Below are 22,453 nucleotides of genomic sequence, written 5' to 3' on the forward strand. Positions count from 1 at the left end.
CAGGAGAGGTATCCCATCAAATAATTCTAAAGTTGATTGAGTCTTTTTTGTCATCCCACTACTTATGTCATAATGAATTTATACTTTGCAATGTTACGATAGACAAATTAACACAATTTTTTAATTTTACGAGTGGATTGCATTTTAAATATAGATATTTTTTTCTGTATTAGTGTGACACTCCGGTTTGCGTAGAGGTTTAAAAGAATTTATTTGGTCATCTATGTCACCAAAATGCACTTATCTTTCCGGTTAAGGATCTTGAGAGAATTCCAGATTTAAGCGTGCTTATGCTGGAATAGTTTCAGGATGGATGACCTACCGGGAAGTAATTGTCGGAACTATGCGAGTGAGGACAATACACAGAGAAATATCATGTGGTGATTTGTAGGGATGGTAAACAAGACTTTAAAGCCTCCCGGACGTAGCAAACCCACCGTTGGATATGGATGGACTCACGGGCCTAATTAGAGGACATGAGGCCCATTAAGGATGGTGCACCCATGGACTGGAAGTGGATATGGGTCTAATTAGAGGTGGCGGTCAGAGCATTACAAGTGGTATCAAAACCGAACCCAGATAAGTGTGGAGTCGAGTGGGCTCACACCGTCGGGAGTGACAATCTTAGTGCGCAACGAGGACGTTGCGATCTATTAGTGGGGGGGGGGGTTGATATGTTACGGTTTTGACTCACTTTGACCCCGTTTATTTGATAGGTTTGTAACGAGGCTAGGAAGCTAAAAGCAAGGTTTGGAACAGCAGGAGCAATCGGAGCAGAAAGGAGTTGAATTGGAGCAGAAAAGCTGATTTTAGACCCAGGAGCACATGCTCTCGATTTCCGAGCACATGCTCCCAACTCTACGGTTTCATGACGACACGTGGCAAGCATCTAGGCGCCGATTCCCTGCCTAATTCCCCTTATTTTAGGAAATCCTTTGTGAGAAAAAGAGGGAGGAGATCGATTTTTAATAGGGAGATTTGAATTTGGATTCTTTCCTTATTTTTCTCTACTTGTATGCTATTTAACCTAGGGTTTTTAGGAGAGAATATATACTTTTCTTTTTGTTTTTTTTGAGCGACGTTTTTGTGAGGGAGAGGAAGAGCGGCTACGTTAGAGAAGCGATTCTGAACCCTTGTGATTTATATATTTTTATGCTATTGAATTTCTCATCTATGTTGGCTATTCAATTCTCTATGTCTGAGTAGTTTTCTTTGCTAGATCAGGGGTTTCAAGGTGGTTTCATGGGTTAGCAACAGGACACAAATAGGGCTTTATATAATCGATTATCTTCATTATTGTTAGACTTAATGCTTAGGTTGATTTGATCACCCAATCTATGATTCTAGGTTTATCTATTCATCAAAAGTGTAATAGGTTGCTAGAAAAGACATTAGTGGGCAAATTATCCTAGACCTGCGAAAGTTGATGCGTAGGTGATTTGTGAACTTATCATTCCTGTTCTTTAATGCTTGTCTGCGATTCTGGGCTCAAACGACAGTTTAGGGTTTATGGACCGCCGAGCATGTGCTCCGGATGTCTGAGCACGTGCTCCGCGTTTCCGCACAGAATCGATCAGATAGAGTTATTGAAGCCACGACAGTGGATCAGTTTATATTTATGTTTGAGTTCTAGACTGGTACTTAATCTATGCCCTGAATAGTTGTTTAGTTGCTGTCTCTGAAATTCCCGAGAATTACCCCTGATCTAGTGTTTTGCTTATTGCCTTTTTATACCGTTTTAGTCGCGTTACTGTTACCAAACAAACCCAACTTTGAATTGTCTTAGCTTGAAATTGAACCAATAGAACCATAGAGTAAAACTTGGTCTTCGTGGGATTCGACCCCTAAGTACTACTTCTTTGTTGTGCACTTGCAGTAGGAAAATAGGGTTTAAAACTCTGCCGGGGACCAAATTTTTACTTTTGGTTTTCGGCGAAATTACTATACTAAGACCTTACTGATTTGTCTTTCTGCTTCTTCTTTGCGTGTGTTTCAGGTGCATGTCAAGAAGATCTACAAGAAGAAACAAAACCGAAGAACTAGTTGCTTTGTCAGCCGCAGAGCTCTCTTTAGCAGAAAGAACAAACCGCAAGAACAGAAAGTTTCAATCCGTCAACATGGGTGACAACAGAAACAATGAGGATATGGTTGCCGAGTTGCAGCAACTTCGACAACAATTGGGGCAGTTGCTCCGTGCTCAACACGAAAGAGCCGCGCCGCCGCAACCATCCATTGGGGACAAGGACAACCCGCATGTGTCCTACACCAACCGAGCGGCAATTGTTCCTCCCACCATCCCAAACCAAGATTTTGAGATCAAGCCACAGATGATCTCTCTAGTGAAGCAGCACCTTTCACGGTCTCCCAGCTGAGATTCCGATGGACCACATCGAGAATTTTGAGGAGATATGTAGCACCACTGGTTCAAATGGGATACCGCCAGGCTTTCTGAAGTGCAAGCTCTTTCCCTTCTCTCTTGCGGATAGAGCTTCACATTGGCTGAAGTCATTGCCACCTGGGTCTTTGACATCATGGGAACAATGTAGGTCTGCGTTTCTGGACCATTTCTACACCAAGGCTAAGACCGCTGCCCTAAGGAACAAGATTTCATCGTTCCAACAGCACACTGGAGAAGCCTTCTGCGAGGCTTGGGAGAGGTACAAAGAGTACCGTAGAGAGTGTCCGCACCATGGATTCAGTGATGAACAGATTCTGGGCATTTTCTATGATGGAGTTAACTGGGACTACAGAAATGTTCTCAACTCGGCCAGCAATGGGGATTTTATGACGAAGTCTAAGGAAGGAGCATATCAGTTGATTGAGAACCTAGCTGCAAGCTCTAGCAACAAGGCTCCTGAGTATGACAGGTCCGTGAAGGTCAACAGTGTCGATACGCAAAAGATTGACGAGTTGACAGCCAAGGTGAACCTTCTTCTGAAGGGGAGCCAGAAAACTGTCCATTTTGTCGATGAGACCGGGGACATGCCGCTAGCTCAAGAGATTTGTGATGGAGAGGATGAAACGATGGAGGTTAATTATGTGAGTGGGCAAGGTTTTGTGCAGAACAGGGGTTTCAACCCGAACTACAGAAGCCATCCGAATTAGTCCTATAGAAGCACCAACGTGGAGAACCCTCAAGATCAGGTGTATCCGCAGTAAGGAGCTCAGAATCAGATGGGTTATCAGAAAACCTTCTCAAACAACTTCCAAGGCAAACAGTTTGCGCCCACTCAAAACCGTTTCCAAGGGGGGAACCAGCAGGCATATACAAGCGCTCAGCAAGCACTGCCTTACACCAACCAGCAGTTGGGACCTTCATCTGCTAGCAGCTCTCAGGTTGAGCTGAAAAACATGATGCAACAACTCTTGGTGAATCAACAAAAAGCTTCAGTGGAAATCAACACTAAGGTCGATACCATGTACAATGACCTTAATGGGAAGTATGAGGCAGTAATGTCACATGTGAAGAAGCTTGATGTTCAGGTTGCACAGACTGCTGAAGCCGTGAAAAGAACTCCTGGGACTCTGCCAGGAAAAGGGGAAGCAAACCCGCGGAACGAGTATGTCAATGCGATTGAGCTAAGGGGAGGAAAGAAGTTACCCCCTAGAGAAGCACCATCCGCTAGGCTTGACAAGGGCAAGGGTATTGCTGAAGAATACCTTCCTCAACATGCTGCTGAGACTCCACCGTTGAGTCAAAAAGAAGCCGAAGCATCCAGCGAGCACGTGCTCCCGACTCCCGATCAGACAGTTCCTACTGAGGTACCTCCTGCACGCGTGTACACCCCTAGGGTTCCTTACCCTGTTCCTCCTAAGAAATCTCGCAAGGATTTGGAGGATGCAAAGTGCAAGGAGATGTTGAGAGAATTGACGGTAAAACTACCCCTAGCTGATGCTGTTCAGATGATACCTGCTTTGAAAAGATATGTGAAAGGGTTAGTTTCTGGGCGAGTGTCAGAGGAAGAGAACGTGATGATGGTTTCAAGAGAGTGCAGTGCTGTGCTGCAAAACAAAGTGCTAAAGAAGAGAGATGATCCAGGGCGATTTGTCTTATCCGTGAGAATAGGTAAAACGATTTTTGCAAACTCCCTCTGTGATCTAGGTTCCAGTGTGAACCTTATGCCATATTCAGTGGCTAAAAGGCTGGGATACACGAAGTTCAAGTCTACACGGATTTCGTTAGTATTCGCGGATAGATCCACCAAGCGCCCCATAGGAGTGTTGGAGGATTTACATGTCCAGATAGGGGACAAGCTTATCCCAGCAGACTTTGTGGTTCTGGAACTTGAAGAAGAACCACGTGACCCCCTGATCTTAGGTAGATCATTCTTATGCACAGCTGGTGCGATTATAGATGTGCAAGGGGGAGCGATCGATCTCCAGCTGGGGGATATGATCGCAAGGTTTGAGATGAATAAGCTGCTCAAGAAACCTATGATAGATGGTCAAACTTTTGTGGTTGATGATGGTTCAGAGGTTGCACATGAGGTTACCGATGAAGTTCTCACTCTCGACCCGCTGGAGGTTGCCTTGACAAAGGCAGAGGGTAAGTATGGATTCTTGAATGAGGAAGCTGATGGTTTTACACGCATTTTGGATGCAGGTACACGGTTCCAGCAACTGGTAGCTTACGCCAGCCTAGACGATGAGAACCAATCAGAGGAGGAATCCACCGAGGGAGCACCTGCTCCGGATTCCGGAGCACATGCTCCGGTAAAGTCAGCGGATGGTCCTTGGAGCGAGTTAAGAGCTCCAAAGGTAGAGCTAAAACCACTTCCAGCCGGGCCTAGGTACGCGTTCCTAGGTCCTAACTCTACATACCCCGTGATAGTCAATTCTGAACTAAACAATGTAGAGACCGCTTTACTCCTTTGTGAACTTAGGAAGTATAGAAATGCTCTAGGGTATTCACTAGATGACATCCCAGGAATCTCACCAGAACTTTGCATGCATAGGATACATCTAGAAGATGAATCAAAGACTTCGGTAGAACATCAGAGGAGGTTGAACCCGAATCTAAAGGATGTTGTTAAGAAGGAGATAATGAAACTTCTAGATGCGGGTGTAATTTATGCTATTTTTGATAGTTCCTGGATTAGTCCAGTTCATGTAGTCCCTAAGAAAGGTGGAATTACAGTGGTTAAGAATGATAAGGATGAGTTGATTCCTACTAGGACAGTTACGGGACATCGCATGTGCATAGACTATAGAAAACTTAATGCTGCGACCCGTAAGGATCATTTTCCTTTGCCGTTTATTGATCAAATGCTTGAGAGATTGGCTAACCATCCTTATTACTGTTTCTTAGATGGCTATTCAGGTTTCTTTCAGATCCCAATCCATCCCGACGATCAAGAGAAGACCACATTCACATGTCCTTACGGCACCTTTGCTTACCGCAGAATGCCGTTTGTCTTGTGCAATGCACCAGCGACCTTCCAACGATGCATGATGTCCATTTTCACTGACCTGATTGAGGATATAATGGAAGTTTTCATGGACGATTTCTCCGTGTATGGGAGCTCCTTTTCCGTTTGTTTGTCTAATTTGTGCAGGGTGTTGCAGCGGTGTGAAGACAAACATCTGGTGCTGAATTGGGAGAAATGCCACTTCATGGTCAGAGATGGGATAGTGCTGGGACACAAGATTTCTGAAAAGGGGATTGAGGTTGACAAAGCCAAGGTTGAGGTGATGATGAGTTTACAACCGCCTAATTCGGTAAAAGGGATCCGCAGTTTCTTTGGCCATGCCGGTTTCTACAGACGGTTCATTAAGGATTTCTCCAAGATAGCAAGACCACTTACCCAGCTGTTGTGAAAGGAAGTGAAGTTTGATTTTGATTCTGCTTGCTTGGAGGCCTTTCACACGATCAAAGGAGCTTTGGTTAGCACTCCGATTGTACAACCGCCAGATTGGGACCTTCCCTTTGAAGTCATGACTGATGCGAGTGATTATGACGTGGGAGCGGTTCTGGGACAGAGAAAAGACAAGAAGCTGCACGTAATATACTATGCCAGCCGCACCTTGGATGAGGCTCAGTGCAAGTACGCTACAACCGAGAAAGAACTTTTAGCGGTTGTGTTTGCTTTTGAGAAGTTTCGATCATACCTTGTTGGTTCCAAAGTGGTTGTTCACACTGATCATGCAGCATTGAGGTATCTACTGACCAAGAAGGATGCAAAACCAAGGCTACTCCGTTGGATTTTGTTACTTCAAGAGTTTGACTTGGAGATTAAAGACAAGAAGGGTATTGTGAACAGATTTGCAGATCACTTGTCAAGAATGAGGAATGAAGAAGAGCTACCCTTGGATGATAGCCTTCCTGAAGAACATGTTTACTCGATTGGCATCTTTGATCCCGCCGAGCACATGCTCCGCCTGGGAGCACATGCTCCGAAAACCCCGTGCAAGGCAATCGATACCAACAAACAGCCAAGTTTTCCCTGGTTTGGAGAGTATGCAAACTACCTAGCAGCAGAGAAAGAACCTACTGAGTTTGTGGGGAACAAGAAGAAGAAGTTCCTAAAAGACATAAGGCGGTATTTTTGGGATGAGCCTTACCTCTATAGGCATTGCTCGGATGGTGTTTTCAGGAGGTGTGTGACTGAAGAGGAGGTTCCTGGAGTCTTGTTTCATTGTCATAGCTCACCCTATGCTGGACACTTTGCTACTTTCAAAACCGTGTCCAAAGCTCTTCAAGCGGGTTATTGGTTGCCTACCATGTTCAGAGATGCGCAGCGGTTCGTGTCTACTTGCGACACATGTCAGAGACAAGAGAACATCAGCAGGAGGAATGAAATGCCTCAGAATTTCATCTTAGAGGTTAAGGTATTTGATGTTTGGGGAATTGACTTCATGGGACCTTTCCCGAACTCATTCGGCAATGAGTACATATTAGTGGCTGTAGATTACGTGTACAAGTGGGTAGAAGCTTTAGCCAGCCCCAATAATGATGCAAAGACCGTGCTCAAGATGTTCAAGTCGGTTATTTTCCCACGGTTTGGTGTCTCACGGGTAGTCATTAGCGATGGTGGATCGCATTTCATTAACAAGGTCTTTGAGAGTCTTCTCAAGAAGAATGGAGTGAGGCACAAGGTCGCCACCCCCTACCACCCACAAACAAGCGGCCAAGTTGAGATCTCTAACCGGGAGATCAAGAGCATTTTGCAAAAAACAGTGAACACAACAAGGAAGGATTGGTCTCTGAAGCTAGATGAGGCTCTATGGGCTTATAGAACCGCCTACAAAACACCCCTGGGGACTACACCGTTTCACTTGGTGTATGGTAAGGCGTGTCACCTTCCAGTTGAGCTAGAGTACAAGGCCTCTTGGGCAGTGAAAATGCTGAACTTTGACACTAAGAGCGCCCATGAAAGGAGGAAGATGCAACTGCATGAGCTAGAGGAGGTTAGGCACCTCGCCTATGAAAACTCAAAAATCTACAAGGAGCGTACCAAAGCCTACCATGACAAGCGGATCCTCACTAGGACCTTTGCTCCTAATGATCAAGTCTTGTTGTTCAACTCTAGGCTGAAACTGTTTCCCGGAAAGATAAGATCACGATGGTCCGGACCCTTCACCATCAAGGAGATTAGACCATATGGGGCTGTTGTGTTGCTGGACACAAAAGGAGGAGAATTTGTGGTGAATGGACAGAGGCTGAAACCATATCTTGCCGCCTCTGAGCACGCAAGGGGTGAAACCTTCGCCCTAGGCGACCCTCCTATTGCCTAAGAAGCTTTCGAGTCAAGCTAATGACTTAAAACAAGCGCTGGGTGGGAGGCAACCCACCAGGTATATATTGCTGAGTTTTTCTTTTTCTTTTTAGGATTTGTTTCTTCTCTTTTCGGTTTCAGGAATGTTGGAAGCAGATGCGGAGCACATGCTCGCCGGACGCGAGCAACCTGATGCACATGCTCGGCAAACTGAGAAAAAAAAGACGAAGAAGACCCGGAGCACATGCTCTGTTTCCTGGCGCACCTGCTCAATCTGATGTGCGGTGCAACATGGCTATGCACTTCGCTGAGACGATCTGTGCTGCTAAGCACAAGACTTCTGGCCGTACAGAGAGGATTGGCAGCCTCCTCACTCATCTCTTTGAGCACATGCGGATCGATCTGACGAGGTATTCTCGTGTAGAGCAGAGGGAGCGCATTGACATACAGCATCTGGTCCACTCCCGAGTCATTCAGTTAGCCAACCCCTTCTACACATACCGGTACAGTGGCCCTGACGGTAATCAGGGCAGCGTTCGCCTCCCAGCTCCTGAGCTTACGCAGCTAGCCACGATGGATGATCTGTGTTTCTCCCGCGCCCCACTACTTCTGGGAGATGTTCCTCCTCCACCTACCCAGTCTGATCCACCACCAGCGGACTTTGCTAGCTCATCCCACCACCGCGAGGACAACGTTCCACCATTCACATCGTCCGATCCTCAGGGTGAGTTTGATCTCCCACCAATCTCTGATGAGCCCGATACCGCTGAATACAGGAGATGGATGGTCGAGTCGCAGTAGAAGAACAACAGCTTGATGCGGAGGATCCTGACGACACTATCTCGCGGTTGCTGCCACCACACCACCACCGCCGCCGACCCAAGCCCACCGGTGAGACCACCACGTCGACGACGCCACCATGCCCGTTCGGAGAGCGAGAGCCCAGACGATTCCGACGTCTGATCACGGTTACACACACCATCATTGTTCTACCCGCCTTATTTTCTTTTCATTTTTATTGTTATCTTTATTTTTCTTCTTGTTTAGCTCTCTCTTTGGCTTATTTTCACACCGGAGACGGTGTGAAGTAAGTCCGGGGGAGGGTCAGCTATGACATTTGTTTTCTTTATATTTCTTTTTATTGAGTCAGTTTGTCATGTGAGTCGAACCAAAACTTGTGGGAATTAGGACCGAAATCTGTGATGTTTTTAACCATTTGTGAGTTTGACCGTTTTTCCTAGTGACCATTGTTGCAGAACTAAGAGTACAGAGACGAGCTAATACCTCTTCACATTCGGACCCTTCTCCTGGCCAGAAAAGCTTCATCCCGTTAAGGTTTCACCGGAAAGACTTAAACTCTACTTTAATGGAACCTAACCGGATTTAAATTCTTCTCGTTCTGGGCATTAGGATAGGGAACGTGTCACATATTCAGGACTTCTTATTCATTTTACCAATCTTGCTGATCCTGAATAGCTAGCTCATTTTAAGTTAGTACGCACCCCGAGCCTAACCTCCTTTCAAACCACTTGCACTTGTATTTTTGTTTTCTCATTCTGTGCAGCTATGTGCAAAACGGTCGGGGAGAGCAGGACTGACACAATCTCTAACTCGCTCTTGCTGGAGAACCAAAGAGGAAAGAGCCAGACGGACAGAGCACATGCTCCAACCCAGCGAGCACCTGCTCTGAAATTATATACATCCGAGTCCGCGAGTTGTTTTGAGCAGAGAGAGAGCCTAGGATACGGTCCGCATGCTCCAGGGGCAATATCAGAAGAAGATCCCCCATCATCCTTTATATATATAAAAAAAAAAAAAAAAAAAAAAAAAAAAAAAAAAAAAAACCCTTAAGGATGATGGAAAGGGACCAGAGTTAGTGTTACACACCCCCGAGCATGCGTTGTACCCTGAGGAGAAAAGAGAGGCTGAGTTTAAGAAGATAAGAAGAGGAGAGTGATTAGAGGTTGTGGACATCAATGAGTCCACTCTCCCTTACCATTTTGTGCGATATCCTGCATCTCTTTCGAAGTAATGGTAACCCCTAAACACTCTATAGCTCCACCATTAAAACAGCCTTTTATCTACCAATCCTCGATTTCACTAGCTTAATGCCCTTAATGAGAAGCTCACGCCAATTTTAATTGAATGTAAAGAGCCTTTGTCTGGAAAGTGATCTTTTTCTGGGTTTGATTGCCAATTATGGTTCTAGTTTTGGAGATGTTTGCTGGAGAAGTTTTTGGTATAGCTTGTTCTAACACATGTGGTCTGCAGGTGGTCATGGTCTACTCATGGTTTCTGAGATTTTTGCGAGTTCCCACCTTGGCTCTCTTGGCGCTTGGTTTGAGTTTGTTTGAGGACAAACAAAGATCTAAGTCCGGGGGAGTTGATATGTTACGGTTTTGACTCACTTTGACCCCGTTTATTTGATAGTTTTGTAGTTGTTTGAGTCATTTTCATGTTATAATACGAGGCTAGCAAAGTTTGGAACAGCAGGAGCAATCAGAGCAGAAAGGAGTTGAATTGGAGCAGAAAAGCTGATTTTAGACCCAGGAGCACATGCTCCCGATTTCCGAGCACATGCTCCCAACTCTACGGTTTCATGACGACACGTGGCAAGCATCTAGGCGCCGATTCCCTGCCTAATTCCCCTTATTTTAGGAAATCCTTTGTGAGAAAAAGAGGGAGGAGATCGATTTTTAATAGGGAGATTTGAATTTGGATTCTTTCCTTATTTTTCTCTACTTGTATGCTATTTAACCTAGGGTTTTTAGGAGAGAATATATACTTTTCTTTTTGTTTTTTTTGAGCGACGTTTTTGTGAGGGAGAGGAAGAGCGGCTACGTTAGAGAAGCGATTCTGAACCCTTGTGATTTATATATTTTTATGCTATTGAATTTCTCATCTATGTTGGCTATTCAATTCTCTATGTCTGAGTAGTTTTCTTTGCTAGATCAGGGGTTTCAAGGGGGTTTCATGGGTTAGCAACAGGACACAAATAGGGCTTTATATAATCGATTGTCTTCACTATTGTTAGACTTAATGCTTAGGTTGATTTGATCACCCAATCTATGATTCTAGGTTTATCTATTCATCAAAAGTGTAATAGGTTGCTAGAAAAGACATTAGTGGGCAAATTATCCTAGACCTGCGAAAGTTGATGTGTAGGTGATTTGTGAACTTATCATTCCTGTTCTTTAATGCTTGTCTGCGATTCTGGGCTCAAACGACAGTTTAGGGTTTATGGACCGCCGAGCATGTGCTCCGGATGTCTGAGCACGTGCTCCGCGTTTCCGCACAGAATCGATCAGATAGAGTTATTGATGCCACGACAGTGGATCAGTTTATATTTATGTTTGAGTTCTAGACTGGTACTTAATCTATGCCCTGAATAGTTGTTTAGTTGCTGTCTCTGAAATTCCCGAGAATTACCCATGATCTAGTGTTTTGCTTATTGCCTTTTTATACCGTTTTAGTCGCGTTACTGTTACCAAACAAACCCAACTTTGAATTGTCTTAGCTTGAAATTGAACCAATAGAACCATAGAGTAAAACTTGGTCTTCGTGGGATTCGACCCCTAAGTACTACTTCTTTGCTGTGCACTTGCAGTAGGAAAATAGGGTTTAAAACTCTGTGTATCAGGGGTGAACTGTGACACTCCGGTTTGCGGAGAGGTTTAAAAGAATTGATTTAGTCACCTATATCACCAAAGTGCACTTATCTTTTCGGTCAAGTATCCTGAGAGAACTTCAGAGTTAAGTGTGCTTATGCTGGAGTAATTTCAGGATGGGTGACCTTCTGGGAAGTGATTGTCGGAACTGTGCGAGTGAGTACAAAACACAAGGAAAGATCATGTGGTGATTTGTAGGGACGATAAACAAGTTTTTAAAGCCTTCACGACGTAGCAAATCGACCGTCGGATATGGATCGGCTCACGGGCCTAGTGAGATAACGCGAGGTCCAGTAAAGATAGTGCACCCAGGTACTGAGAGTATACATGAGATCCACTGAGAGGTGGCGGTCGGAGCACTATAGTGAACTTTATATTTCCTAACTACTAAATCCTGTAAATATAACATAGGTTACATAGCTTATAACTCTCTATTTATAGGGCAACATGCAATAATTTTAACGATATTGACTAAATCAATGTCAAAAAATATTTTTGTTAAATATATTTTAAAATCTGAAACCAACTAATCTAAAGTTTTTTACCTTCATTTCTTTTTACAGATGGAAATTTTAGGAAAATTAATTATTATTATATATAAGTATTAAATTGAAAAAATAAAATAAGGCAAAGTTTTTTAAAACAAGGCAGTTTTTGTTTGAAACCAAGAGAAAAGGTGGTAGTATTGTATTAGTAATCATTTTCATTTTGATTGGTAAAATGTGTGGAGAGCAACTTTTATGATCTCTTTAGCCTTTACATAATTCAGCGTAAATGTCGTTTATATAATTTCATTAGATAAGAAACAAATCAAATAATTTATTTATACATTCATATGAAACAAGTTGATTGTGCTTATCGCTAGTGGCTCGTGGGTACCACACGAAACAACTCTAATTGCTTATCCATGTTTAAAGTGGAATCACAAGTGATGAATGTTGGTGATGAATTGACATCCACAACATATCGATCTAAATTGAGGATAAAGTGATTAATCTTAAACCAAAGAATTTCGAGTAAAGGTTGATAATGGGTTTGTGGGCAAAAGCCCACAGAGATCACCATGCCGACCTCCCATGTCTTTTAGCCAACCTTCTATACGATTAAGAAAAGTACACAAAGTTAAGGAAAGTGACCGACTCTCTCTCTCCTCTTTTTTCTCTCCTTCTTCTAAACCTAGATCTAGTGTCGTCGCCTCTCTGGTTGCCCTCCCGGCACCGGAGAGGGCTTCTTCCCCTCTTTTCTTAGCTTTCCCTGCTTCTACTGTCATTGTCGCCCCTCTATGAGGTTGTCCTTCGTCTCCCGTCTTGTTTTCTTGTTGATGGTTTCTGGTGATGTTTCGGCGTGTGAAGTGGAGCTTTCGTTTGGAGGTGTCTGCTTGTGAAGGCTCGGAGGACTTGCTTGAGGACGACATCGTTTTCGTGGCTGGATTTGGCAGATCTAGGTTGAAGATTTTGTGGTTGGGACTCGCCGAGGGGTTTGTTGGCTTTGGTGAGAAGTGAGAGCCGTGGCTTATCTTCGGTGAGCTCCGATGGTCAGATCTGGTGTTTCTCTCACTGGATCTTGACTTTTCTCCGTCCAGCTGAGGTGTTACTTTACGGTTCGGGGTTGACTTCTTTGAAAGGTATGGTTGGGCAGCACTTTATTGTGGGTCTTGGATCTACAAGGGGAAGGCAGCGGTGGGTGGTTTGCATCTCCGGCAACAGAGGCGTGGTATTGTCTTCCATCTGATGCAGCTATGGCTTCGGTTTCGGAAGGTCGGGAAGCTTCTAGATCAAGCCGCGTTTGGTCGCGGTGGAGCTTTCCCTTGGTTCACCTATCCAATAGAAGCTGCGGTTGCGGCGGAAGTCGGAGGAAGGCAGGACGGTATTGTTGCGTCGTTGCGGTGGTTAACCTAGAGGTTTGTCATTCTCAGGGGCTATCATGGGTTCCGGTTTATGGAAGATGGATTGATCCATCATCCTTAGTAAATCGTCATGACTTTCGTATCCACCGGACCGAATTGAAGCAAACCTACCTTGAGGTTGCGGTGGTCACCGGAGCTGGAAGAGACGTGTTAGATCTGAGTGAGTGGGTTGCTAGGCACATGACCTGACTTCGCAGAGCCTCTCATTGGTTGTTTGAGCTTGTCGGAGGATCTGTAGCGGGTCAGGCGGTACACCAGAGAAGAATCCGAGACAGAGTTTGGTTGCTGATGTCAAGAGTTTTGATTTGGTGTATCCGCCGCAAAGTCGTGGATCCTACAACCACCGACATTCCTGCTCAAGCTTTTGTTTCAGGTCATTCAGCAGGATCCGATCATTTTTTTCGGTGATGACAACGTCCGCCGTTTTCCTCTTTTTGTAACTGTTGGATCCTTGTAAATTGTTCAAGGCCGAGCCCATTAGTGGGAGCCTTTTAATATTAGGGTCAATTTGCCCAATAACCAAATGCAGTAATAAAATTAAGAATATAGCACATTAATCAAAGAAATTTAAAAAGTGGGATTAGGAATAGATAAAATTACCATTTTAGGATAGATGGTATGGTGGTTGATGGTAGAGATGGTCGCCGGAGTTTACTGCTGGAGGTGGTCGCCGGAGTTGACCGCTGGAGGTGATCGCCGGGGTTAACCACCGGAGGAGTCGCCGGGGTTGACCGCTGGAGGTGGTCACCGGGGTTGACCGCCGGAGTTGGTCGCCGGAAATGGTCCTCGGAGATAGTCGCCGGAAGTGGTGGTGATTATGTTGGTAGGGGATAGTGGTAAGGGTAAAATATATAATTAATATATAAAATATAATATGTATAATTTTTATATGATTAGTGGGTTAAATATAGTTTTTTTCTTTGTTATACACTGCAATTCCTCTTAATATTATTAATAGAAAAGTTATTTATAAAAAAAAAAGTTAAGGAAAGTGGAGACTTTCTTATTATGTAACTTAGGTTTTTATATAATTAGAGAGGCTTGTTACCTATGAAGAGGATCCATAAATTAATACTAAAAACCCTAATAATCCATAAGAGTTTAACAACCTACTTTTTCTTCATATTTCACATGAAAAAGATGATTTTGGGCCTGAAAAAAAGAAGGCTTTGGTTTTATGAACGAAAAGTTTGCAAACTTGTGTAAATAATATGTTTTGTTGGTAAAAGGAAGTTAAATAGTAAATCACTCACAAATATATTATATGTATTAAAACAGAAACAGTCATCACATGCAGGTGGGTTTGGTTCAAAGTTTAAATTTGTAAAGAACTAATCTGGTTCGTCAACTAATGGCAATTTACAACTACTAACCAAATTAAATTACTCAATTACTCTCACATACTTTTAATCAGAGTCTAAGGGTCCGACTGGTTAACCGCAGCGTTTGTGGTTGCGTTTGCGGGAGATTGCGGAAGCGGATAGTTGCGGTTTCAAGCATTATTAAGCGTTTTGAATGACTAGTTTAACGTTTTAAAATGGGTGCGTTTGCGGGAGTTTACAACTGGTTGACCAGCGGGTGCAATAGCGGTTAAAACATAATAAATATAATATATAATTATATAAATGTTTAAAAATATCAAAAAATTTATTAAACTTGATTTATAATTAAAATTCAATAAAAAGATACTAAAATAATTATTTTAAAAAGAAATAAATTTCATATTGAAATATTTATTACTGTATGCATTTAGCTTTTTACCAAAAATTTAATCAAGTAATTTGATAAATGACAAAACATATGTTTTAGATCGTAGATCTTCTTTTTAAATCTCACACACTCAATAAGTTTCGTGGGGCAGTAGTTGAGAAGATTCGTGATTTGTTTTTATATTTTTCAAAAAATAATCTTATTTTTAAAAATTTCTGATTCTTATTTGTTAAAATTTCTGATGAAATGTTATATTTATTAGATTTATTTTTAACATATGTGCGATGTGCCATTAAATTTACATCAAGTTTTATGGTTTATTGTTAATTGAAATTTTATTTTCTTCAAATTGTTTATTTTTTAATATTCTCAATCATATTCGTGCTTCATTTTCTCCAATCCTTAATGAATAAAATAGTTAGTAAAAGATATAAAAAAAAATATATCATTATCATTGATTTGTTTCAAGTTAAAAAAAAAAAAAATTCTAACCGCAGTCGCCCGCAACCGTAAACGCTTGCAGGAATCAGCTTTTGGAACTTAGTGGTTTGGAGCGATTGAGAGCGGATTGTAAGATTGGTACCAATCGCTAGCAACCGCTACCACCCGCAAACGCAGCGTTTGCGGGTGGTAGCGGGAGAACCAGTCAGGCCCTAAGAGCAAGAGTATTGGTAGAGACTAGAGATGGTGTGAGTCTCTCACTAATATTTCTCCTGTCCCTAATAGATTGATGTTATAGGATTAATTTTTTTCTTAAAAGATTTATTTTGCAGATTTAAAAACTAAAACAATTTTTCTACTTTATACTTTTCTACATAGGCATTTATCTAATGGTTTATAGTTTTTCTATCGATCAAAAAGTAATTATAAATTAATTTAGAAATAAAAATGTAACTTTTTCTTAATATGTATGATAGTATCAAAACATTAATCTATTGGGACCGAATGAATATTATTTTAAGATTTTTCACATAATTTATTTGTGATTTTAAATTAAAAATTAGAAAAAACCAATAAAACTTTGACATGTGTAAAAAGGGTCTCTCAAAGAGTTCTAGTGAATTTCTCTTTTTTATTAAATTCATTTTAGAGTTTTCTAAGAGTTATACCACATTGGAAACTCAAGCTTTCTCAATGTACCACATTAGAAAACTTTTTTTTCAATGTACCACACCTGCATATCAAAATGACAATTGTATCCTCAAATTATTTTACATTGCAGAAGAGAGTGACCATATCAAACTCTTATTTTTGTTTTTTTTTCAAACGCCGGCGAAGAAGAGAGTGAACCAGTGAGTGGAAGAAGAAGAGAATCAGTAACCGCCATGTCTCTGTCTGGTTCTTCTCAGCCTGGTTCTTCTCCGTTCGGAGCTCCGTCATCCTCCTCCGCATCTTCGTCTTCATCTCTTTTCGGATCTTTTCTTACCACCGCCATCGCTGGAGCTCTTTCGTCAGAGCTCTTTCGCCGGACCAACCGGAACCGCCAGATCGCCTCCTCATATATATATCTCTTGGCCCTTGCTTTTTAGTTCTGTCGCTGGTCTTACTTTCACTACCGGATCTGACCATTCGTCGTTGGCATAGTCTTTCGCTTCTCCTTGCAAGACCGATAGACCAATTAAACGCACCAGGTTATCCACTATTAATCTTATCATGGACAAGTTATTTTACAAAGACAATACTTTATTTACTCGATAGACAAGTTTTACACTTGTCCACAATGTCCACTTGTCCTCTATTAAATTCGTCGTTGGCATAGTCTTCCGCTTCTCCTTGCAAGACCGATGGACCAATTAAACGCACCAGGTTGTCCACTATTAATCTTATCATGGACAAGTTATTTTACAAAGACAATACTTTATTTACTCGATAGATAAGTTTTACACTTTTCCACAATTTCCACTTGTCATCTATTAAATTTGTCATGCACTAGATGATTCACAAAAATTCTAGTAAACAACATTTTTATTAACTCGGTGGACTAGTTTTAAACTCGCACAAAGGAGAGACAACTAGTCCTTTTTATATTTATGTTTTAGACAAGTAATTTAAGCTAATGGACAAGTTTGTACTCCTCAAATTGTCTACGAGACTTGTCATATTAGCAGGAGGGCAAAAACGTCTTTCTACCTCACATTTATGGTAGATCAGAAAAGAAATCTCGATTGTGGTACATTTAGAAAGTTTTGTGGGAAATGTGGTACATTAAACAAAATTCCCTTCATTTTAATATTAGTTGAAAATTTGGAGAGAGATTCCTACTATAGATGCTCTAATGACTGTATACATTTTCTAAAGTTCTACAATAAATTTGCAAATTAGACGTTATAAATATTTTAAGGGAAAAAAACTAGGTTGACCCAAATTATAGGGTTTATTACCTAAGTAATTCATAAAATATTACGGTTATTTAAATTATTTTTTTTCTAAAACATCCTTTTTCGTTTTAATAAAAAAAAATACCAAAATATCCCTTCAATTTTTTTCGTACGAGGAGGAAATTTCTAATTTTTTTTTAAAAGTCTGCTGTTCGGTTGTCACAGATTTCTTTATACGTGACAGATTTTCTTATTTGCGACATATTTTCCACGGCAGATTTATTTTATTCGACAGATTTTTTTGTAGTTCGTTACAAGAGATTTAATTTTAGTGGCAGATTTTCTTTTCTACGATAGACTTATTGTTGTTGTTACCACAAACTTTCATACTATATGACAGATTTTTTTTTAATTAGTCGTTTCAGTTTTGTTTAAGAGACTATAAGTCTGTCGTCACATTACCGATTTGTTGACGAGAAAATAATTACTAGATTGACATGAAGTGATAACAGATTTTTTATTTTATCAAAAATCTGCGGAATGGTTGCAGATTTTTAATTATAAAAAGAAATGTTGGAATAACCCACAGTCGAATTATTGTTGTTTCATGTTACCAAGGCCACATAGTGCCACTAAGATCAGGAGTTTCCTGGGGTTGGCAGGTTATTACAGGAGATTCGTTCAAGATTTTGTGAGTATGGCACAACCAATGACTAAGCTTACAGGAAGGAGGTTCCATTTGTGTGTCACCGGAGTGTGAGACAAGTTTTGCAAGCCTTAAGCAGATGTTGACTATGACGCCGATGTTAGTACTGCCAGAACAGAACGAGCCTTACGTTGTGTACACTAATGCTTCCGGAGTTGGGTTGGGATGTGTGCTGATGCAGTAGGGCAAGTTTATAGCCTATGCTTCGCGGCAGTTACGGAAGCATGAGGCCAATTACCCTATCCACTATTTGGAGATGGCAGCGGTGGTTTTTGCCCTGAAGATTTGGAGGTCCTATCTTTATGGCGGGAAGGTGCAAATATTTATAGATCATAAGAGCTTGAAGTACATCTTCACTCAGCCTGAGCTGAATTTGAGGCAAAGGCGTTGGATGGATTTGGTAGCAGAATATGATCTGGATATAACTTACCATCTTGGTAAGGCTAACCTGATTGCTGATGCCTTGAGCCGGAAGCGGACTGCTTCGGCTCAGGAGTATGATATGGAGGCGATAGTAGGTGAGATTAGTGCTATTTGTTATCTCACAGGAGCCTTTGGGCTTGGAGACAGCTAATCGAGCAGATTTGTTGAGCAGGGTGCGGTAAACTCAGGAGAGTGATGTGGGGTTGGTGAATGCCCATAAGGCTGCGAGTTCAGAGTATCAGGTCTCTGCTAATGGAACTATCCTTGTGCATGGTCAGGTCTGTGTGCCTAAGGGTGAGGGTCTAAGGCAAGAGATACTGAGAGAGGCTCACTCGAGCAAGTTCTCTATTCATCCAAGAGCAACGAAGATGTACTCTGATCTCAAGTGGTATTATCACTGGGTCGAGATGAAGAAGGATGTAGCTGACTGGGTTGTGAAGTGCGACTCTTGCCAGCTGGTGAAGGCTGAGCATCAGATTCCAGAAATGGAAAGTGTTGAGGTAGATCTAGTCGGGAGATACTCGTTGGCATCAGACATGTTTGCTCAAAGTCGTGTGGGCCCAACTCATGTGATACTGATAGGTCGATGGACTTTGTGGCCAGAGAGTGGGAGTGGTATGTTTGTTTCGGATGACGATCCGAGAACGCGCTCAAGCAAACAAGTATGATGCTTCCACAACTGTCGCGGCTCGGCAGTGAGCTGATATGTCTCGAAGGTTGCAACCTGAGAGCGGGTGAGTGGGTGTGAGTGACTTTCTGGATACCGTAGCTTAAGGCGGTTAGCCTGATAGCGAGCCGGCATTATTCGTTGCTTGTGACCGCGGACCGAGGAAGCACTTAGTTGTGAGCATACAACGTCTAGGATGTGAGTATATTGACTAGAGGGAGACCTCAAGGTTTCAGTCGGAGGTGTGCGGGCTGTTGCGACAGCTGCACGGGAAACCTTGGCTGACGCTGTTCAGTCCGGTCGGAGGACGTGCGGCCGTGCAGAGTCCGGGTTTGTTATTATTAGTTGTTGATTGTTGGTTGATGGTTAGAGATGTCTCTATTTTTTGTGCGTATAGCCCAATAGATGGGAGGATTGCCTTACTGAGTGTTTATAAAATACTTATGCATCTCAATTTGTGTTTGTGGTGCAGGTAAAGGCAAAGTGTGATTGTGGCATCAAGGCAATGAAGAGGAGGATGTTCTAGGGACTAGATTGGTTGTTGACTGGTATTGCTAGGTTGCTAGACTTGGGTCATTAGAACATTGCTAGGTTGCTGGTTCTATGTTTCATGTTGTTTGAGTATTGGATAATTGTTATGTTTTAAATATTGGTTATTTATTGGATATTTATTTTGTTATTGTATGGTTTATTTTCCGCTGTTTGGTTTGGTTGTGGCTAGGTGGCTAGTGGATATAGGACCACTAGTTGTAGATTATTATTATTATTATTATTATTATTATTTATTATTTATTAAAAAAGAAACGGATTGAGTCGTTTCAGTTTGGTATCATAGCCCTTACGTTTCTAGGTTTATGTTCACTAGGCTTTGTGTTGTAGATGTATGGGATTTGCATGCTTTGATTGATTATATGAGTTAGTTAATTGTGTGTGGCATGAAATCCTAGAACATCCTCTTCGAGCCTACTGTGTGATTCCACGGTGAGTTTATGTTTTTGTGTTATGTTTAGATTTCTTGCTTAGTGATAACATCATTATTTTACACATATTAGCTATAGTTTTTATATGCATTTAGGAAGAGTTTGATAAGATTTCAAGTATAAAATGTCTATTATCAAGTATTTCAGGTTTCAATAAGGTTTTACATGTTTTATAGCAATTTGGACCAAAAGACAAGGAAAATACGTTTTAGGAAGAGTCATCTTTCTCCTCGAAGTGGAATCAAGTCAATCCATTCATTCGTCCGGAAGTTATGCCCAATTTACCGAGACGTGTTATAAACCAACGTAAAGAGAAGCAACCAGCCGATGGACTTTCATTCAAGGCCTGACCAGCGACCACCACTGCGGCCCAGTCCAAGCCTCCTACACGGTCCAGAAGCCTCTTTCGCCGCCCCTTGTCCTGCACTTAAGAAGAGAAGACGTTTTTACCCTTACAAAAATCTAACCCTAAACAAAACCCTATAAATACTCTTAAGGCCTAGGGTTTTGAGGTGTGTTTCCTTTGTGCCTCTAAGTTCTTCATTCACACCACCAGCAGCCGATGAAGAGACGACTAGAGACGACCAGAGACTCCTCTACCGCTGTCGAAGCTCGTCCTCTCTCACCTCCTCTTAGAAGCCATTGCCGAAGACACCAAATCTCTACTCTTTCTTATTTCTTTCATTTTTACTTTGCTTTAGGGATCAAGTTACTTTTGTGAAAAATAGAGAAGTTTCCTTTGAACCCCTTTTGTGTATTGATTCGTTTTTGATGTTGTTCTATATAATATCAATGTCGTTTCTTTGCATCATGAGCGAGTAGTTTATTTTGTTGGGTTATATTAGAGTTCTTTAGGGACATCTTTATCTTAATGCTTATGCTTGGATTGATCACCAAGTACTGATCTAGAGAACGGGAGCGCTAACTGCGTTATCCTACTTCTCCAAACAAGTGTTATACCGAAACCTTGCTCGTAAACTGCGTAAGTTGAGTTACGAAGTTTGGTGAATGTATCAAACTTGTTTAACTAGCTGGTTGACATGCGTCGTTGCCTGCGAAAGTTGAGTAACGGTGTGTGAATACTTTAGACTTTCATTCTATGAGAATAGCTTGTTAGTTCATTAGTGTTTCATAGTTGAGAACCTAGACCGAAAATTAGTATTTACTTGTTAGATCTGACACTTAATATTGCTTAGAACCATGAAAACCCTGAGATGACTCCCAAAACTCCCAACGCCTTAGTCTTATAGCTTTAATCCGTTTTTATTTATTTGCAATAGTTATTAGGAAAACCAAAACCCCAATCTCTTATTTAGTCTTAGCCATAGTTCTTTCTCTTATAATTCAATTTGTGTTTGCTATTACTCTCTGTGGGATCGCTCCTAAAATACTACACTGATTAACTGTGCACTTTCAGTCGTTGTGTAGTCTTTTCAGGTAAAAGATTTGGAGTGAAATTGTACACACATCACTTAGTCTTCTGTTCATGGTAGTGGAGATGGTTAGAGAGGATGCTGTTGCTGGTCGTGGTCATGGATGCGGACGTGGACGTGGATGCGGACGTGGCAGAGGCCCAGCAGTAAGTGATATTGTGGACCAGAGTGTGACAGATGAGGGTGTTGGTGAGTCGCAGGGTGTCCAGGAGGATTCCATAAGTGTGGTCGGAGGGAGCGGTGTTCGTGCTCGAGTGGTCGGTGATGCTAGGGTTCCGGGTGTGGGAGTCCCAGCAGGTGGAGTCCCTGGAGTTGATCTTGTGGGCTTGTTAACACAGGTTTTGGAGCGGTTGCCAGGAGTGGTACCGGCTCAAGCTCAGGTAGTGCCACAAGTGATGGCGGAGGAGCGACAGCCAGTGGCTGCGGATGTGGGAGCACATGGTTGTTACGTGTCTATGCTGAGGGAGATGCGTAACATTGATTCTGCATGGTTTTTGGGTGGTAGAGATCCTACTGCTACAGATGCGTGGAGGACAAGTGTGGAACGTAACTTCCAGATTCTAAGATGTCCTGAGGAGCTTTGGGTGGGCATAGAGGTCTACAATTTGATTGGTGATGCTCAAGTATGGTGGAGATCAGTGGCTGCTAAGAGAGTGCAGAGGGAGATGACTTGGGCTGACTTCGTGGAGGAGTTTAACCGCAAGTATTTTCTGAGAGAGGCATTAGACCGGATGGAGGTGCAATTCCTTCAGTTATCTTAGGGGACACGGTCAGTGCGGGAGCTGGACTTAGAGTTCAGTCGTCTTCTGTCTTATGGGCGTCAGGCTATGGAGTCTGAGGAGGCCCAGATCAGGAGGTTTACGAGGGCTCTTTGTGATGACTTTAGGGTCCATTACAGAGGACGAGCTATGTTACGCGTGTAGATCT

General features: G+C 42.2%; 1 protein-coding gene and 1 non-coding gene across 2 annotated transcripts; one reads left to right on the top strand and one right to left on the bottom strand.

The window, feature by feature from the left end:
* Window positions 1-2,589: 2,589 nt before the first annotated feature.
* On the bottom strand, window positions 2,590-2,696 carry LOC147941463 (small nucleolar RNA R71). Its single transcript, XR_015562990.1, has one exon. It is a non-coding gene; the product is annotated as a small nucleolar RNA R71 (small nucleolar RNA).
* A 596-nt stretch (window positions 2,697-3,292) lies between these two features.
* Window positions 3,293-5,817, top strand: LOC147941464 (uncharacterized). Its single transcript, XM_087458522.1, has one exon. It carries the CDS (start codon window positions 3,352-3,354, stop codon window positions 5,815-5,817), a length of 2,466 nt encoding a protein of 821 aa, XP_087314648.1. The 5' UTR covers window positions 3,293-3,351.
* Window positions 5,818-22,453: the final 16,636 nt, after the last annotated feature.

This window comes from Camelina sativa, chromosome 7, assembly GCF_030686135.1.
Source record: "Camelina sativa cultivar CO46 ecotype springtype chromosome 7, ASM3068613v1".
Classification (NCBI taxonomy): domain Eukaryota; kingdom Viridiplantae; phylum Streptophyta; class Magnoliopsida; order Brassicales; family Brassicaceae; genus Camelina; species Camelina sativa.

Excerpts from the sequence above, each read along its gene's own strand:
- LOC147941464 (XM_087458522.1), top strand. The coding sequence starts at position 3,352 with ATGATGCAACAACTCTTGGTGAATCAACAAAAAGCTTCAGTGGAAATC.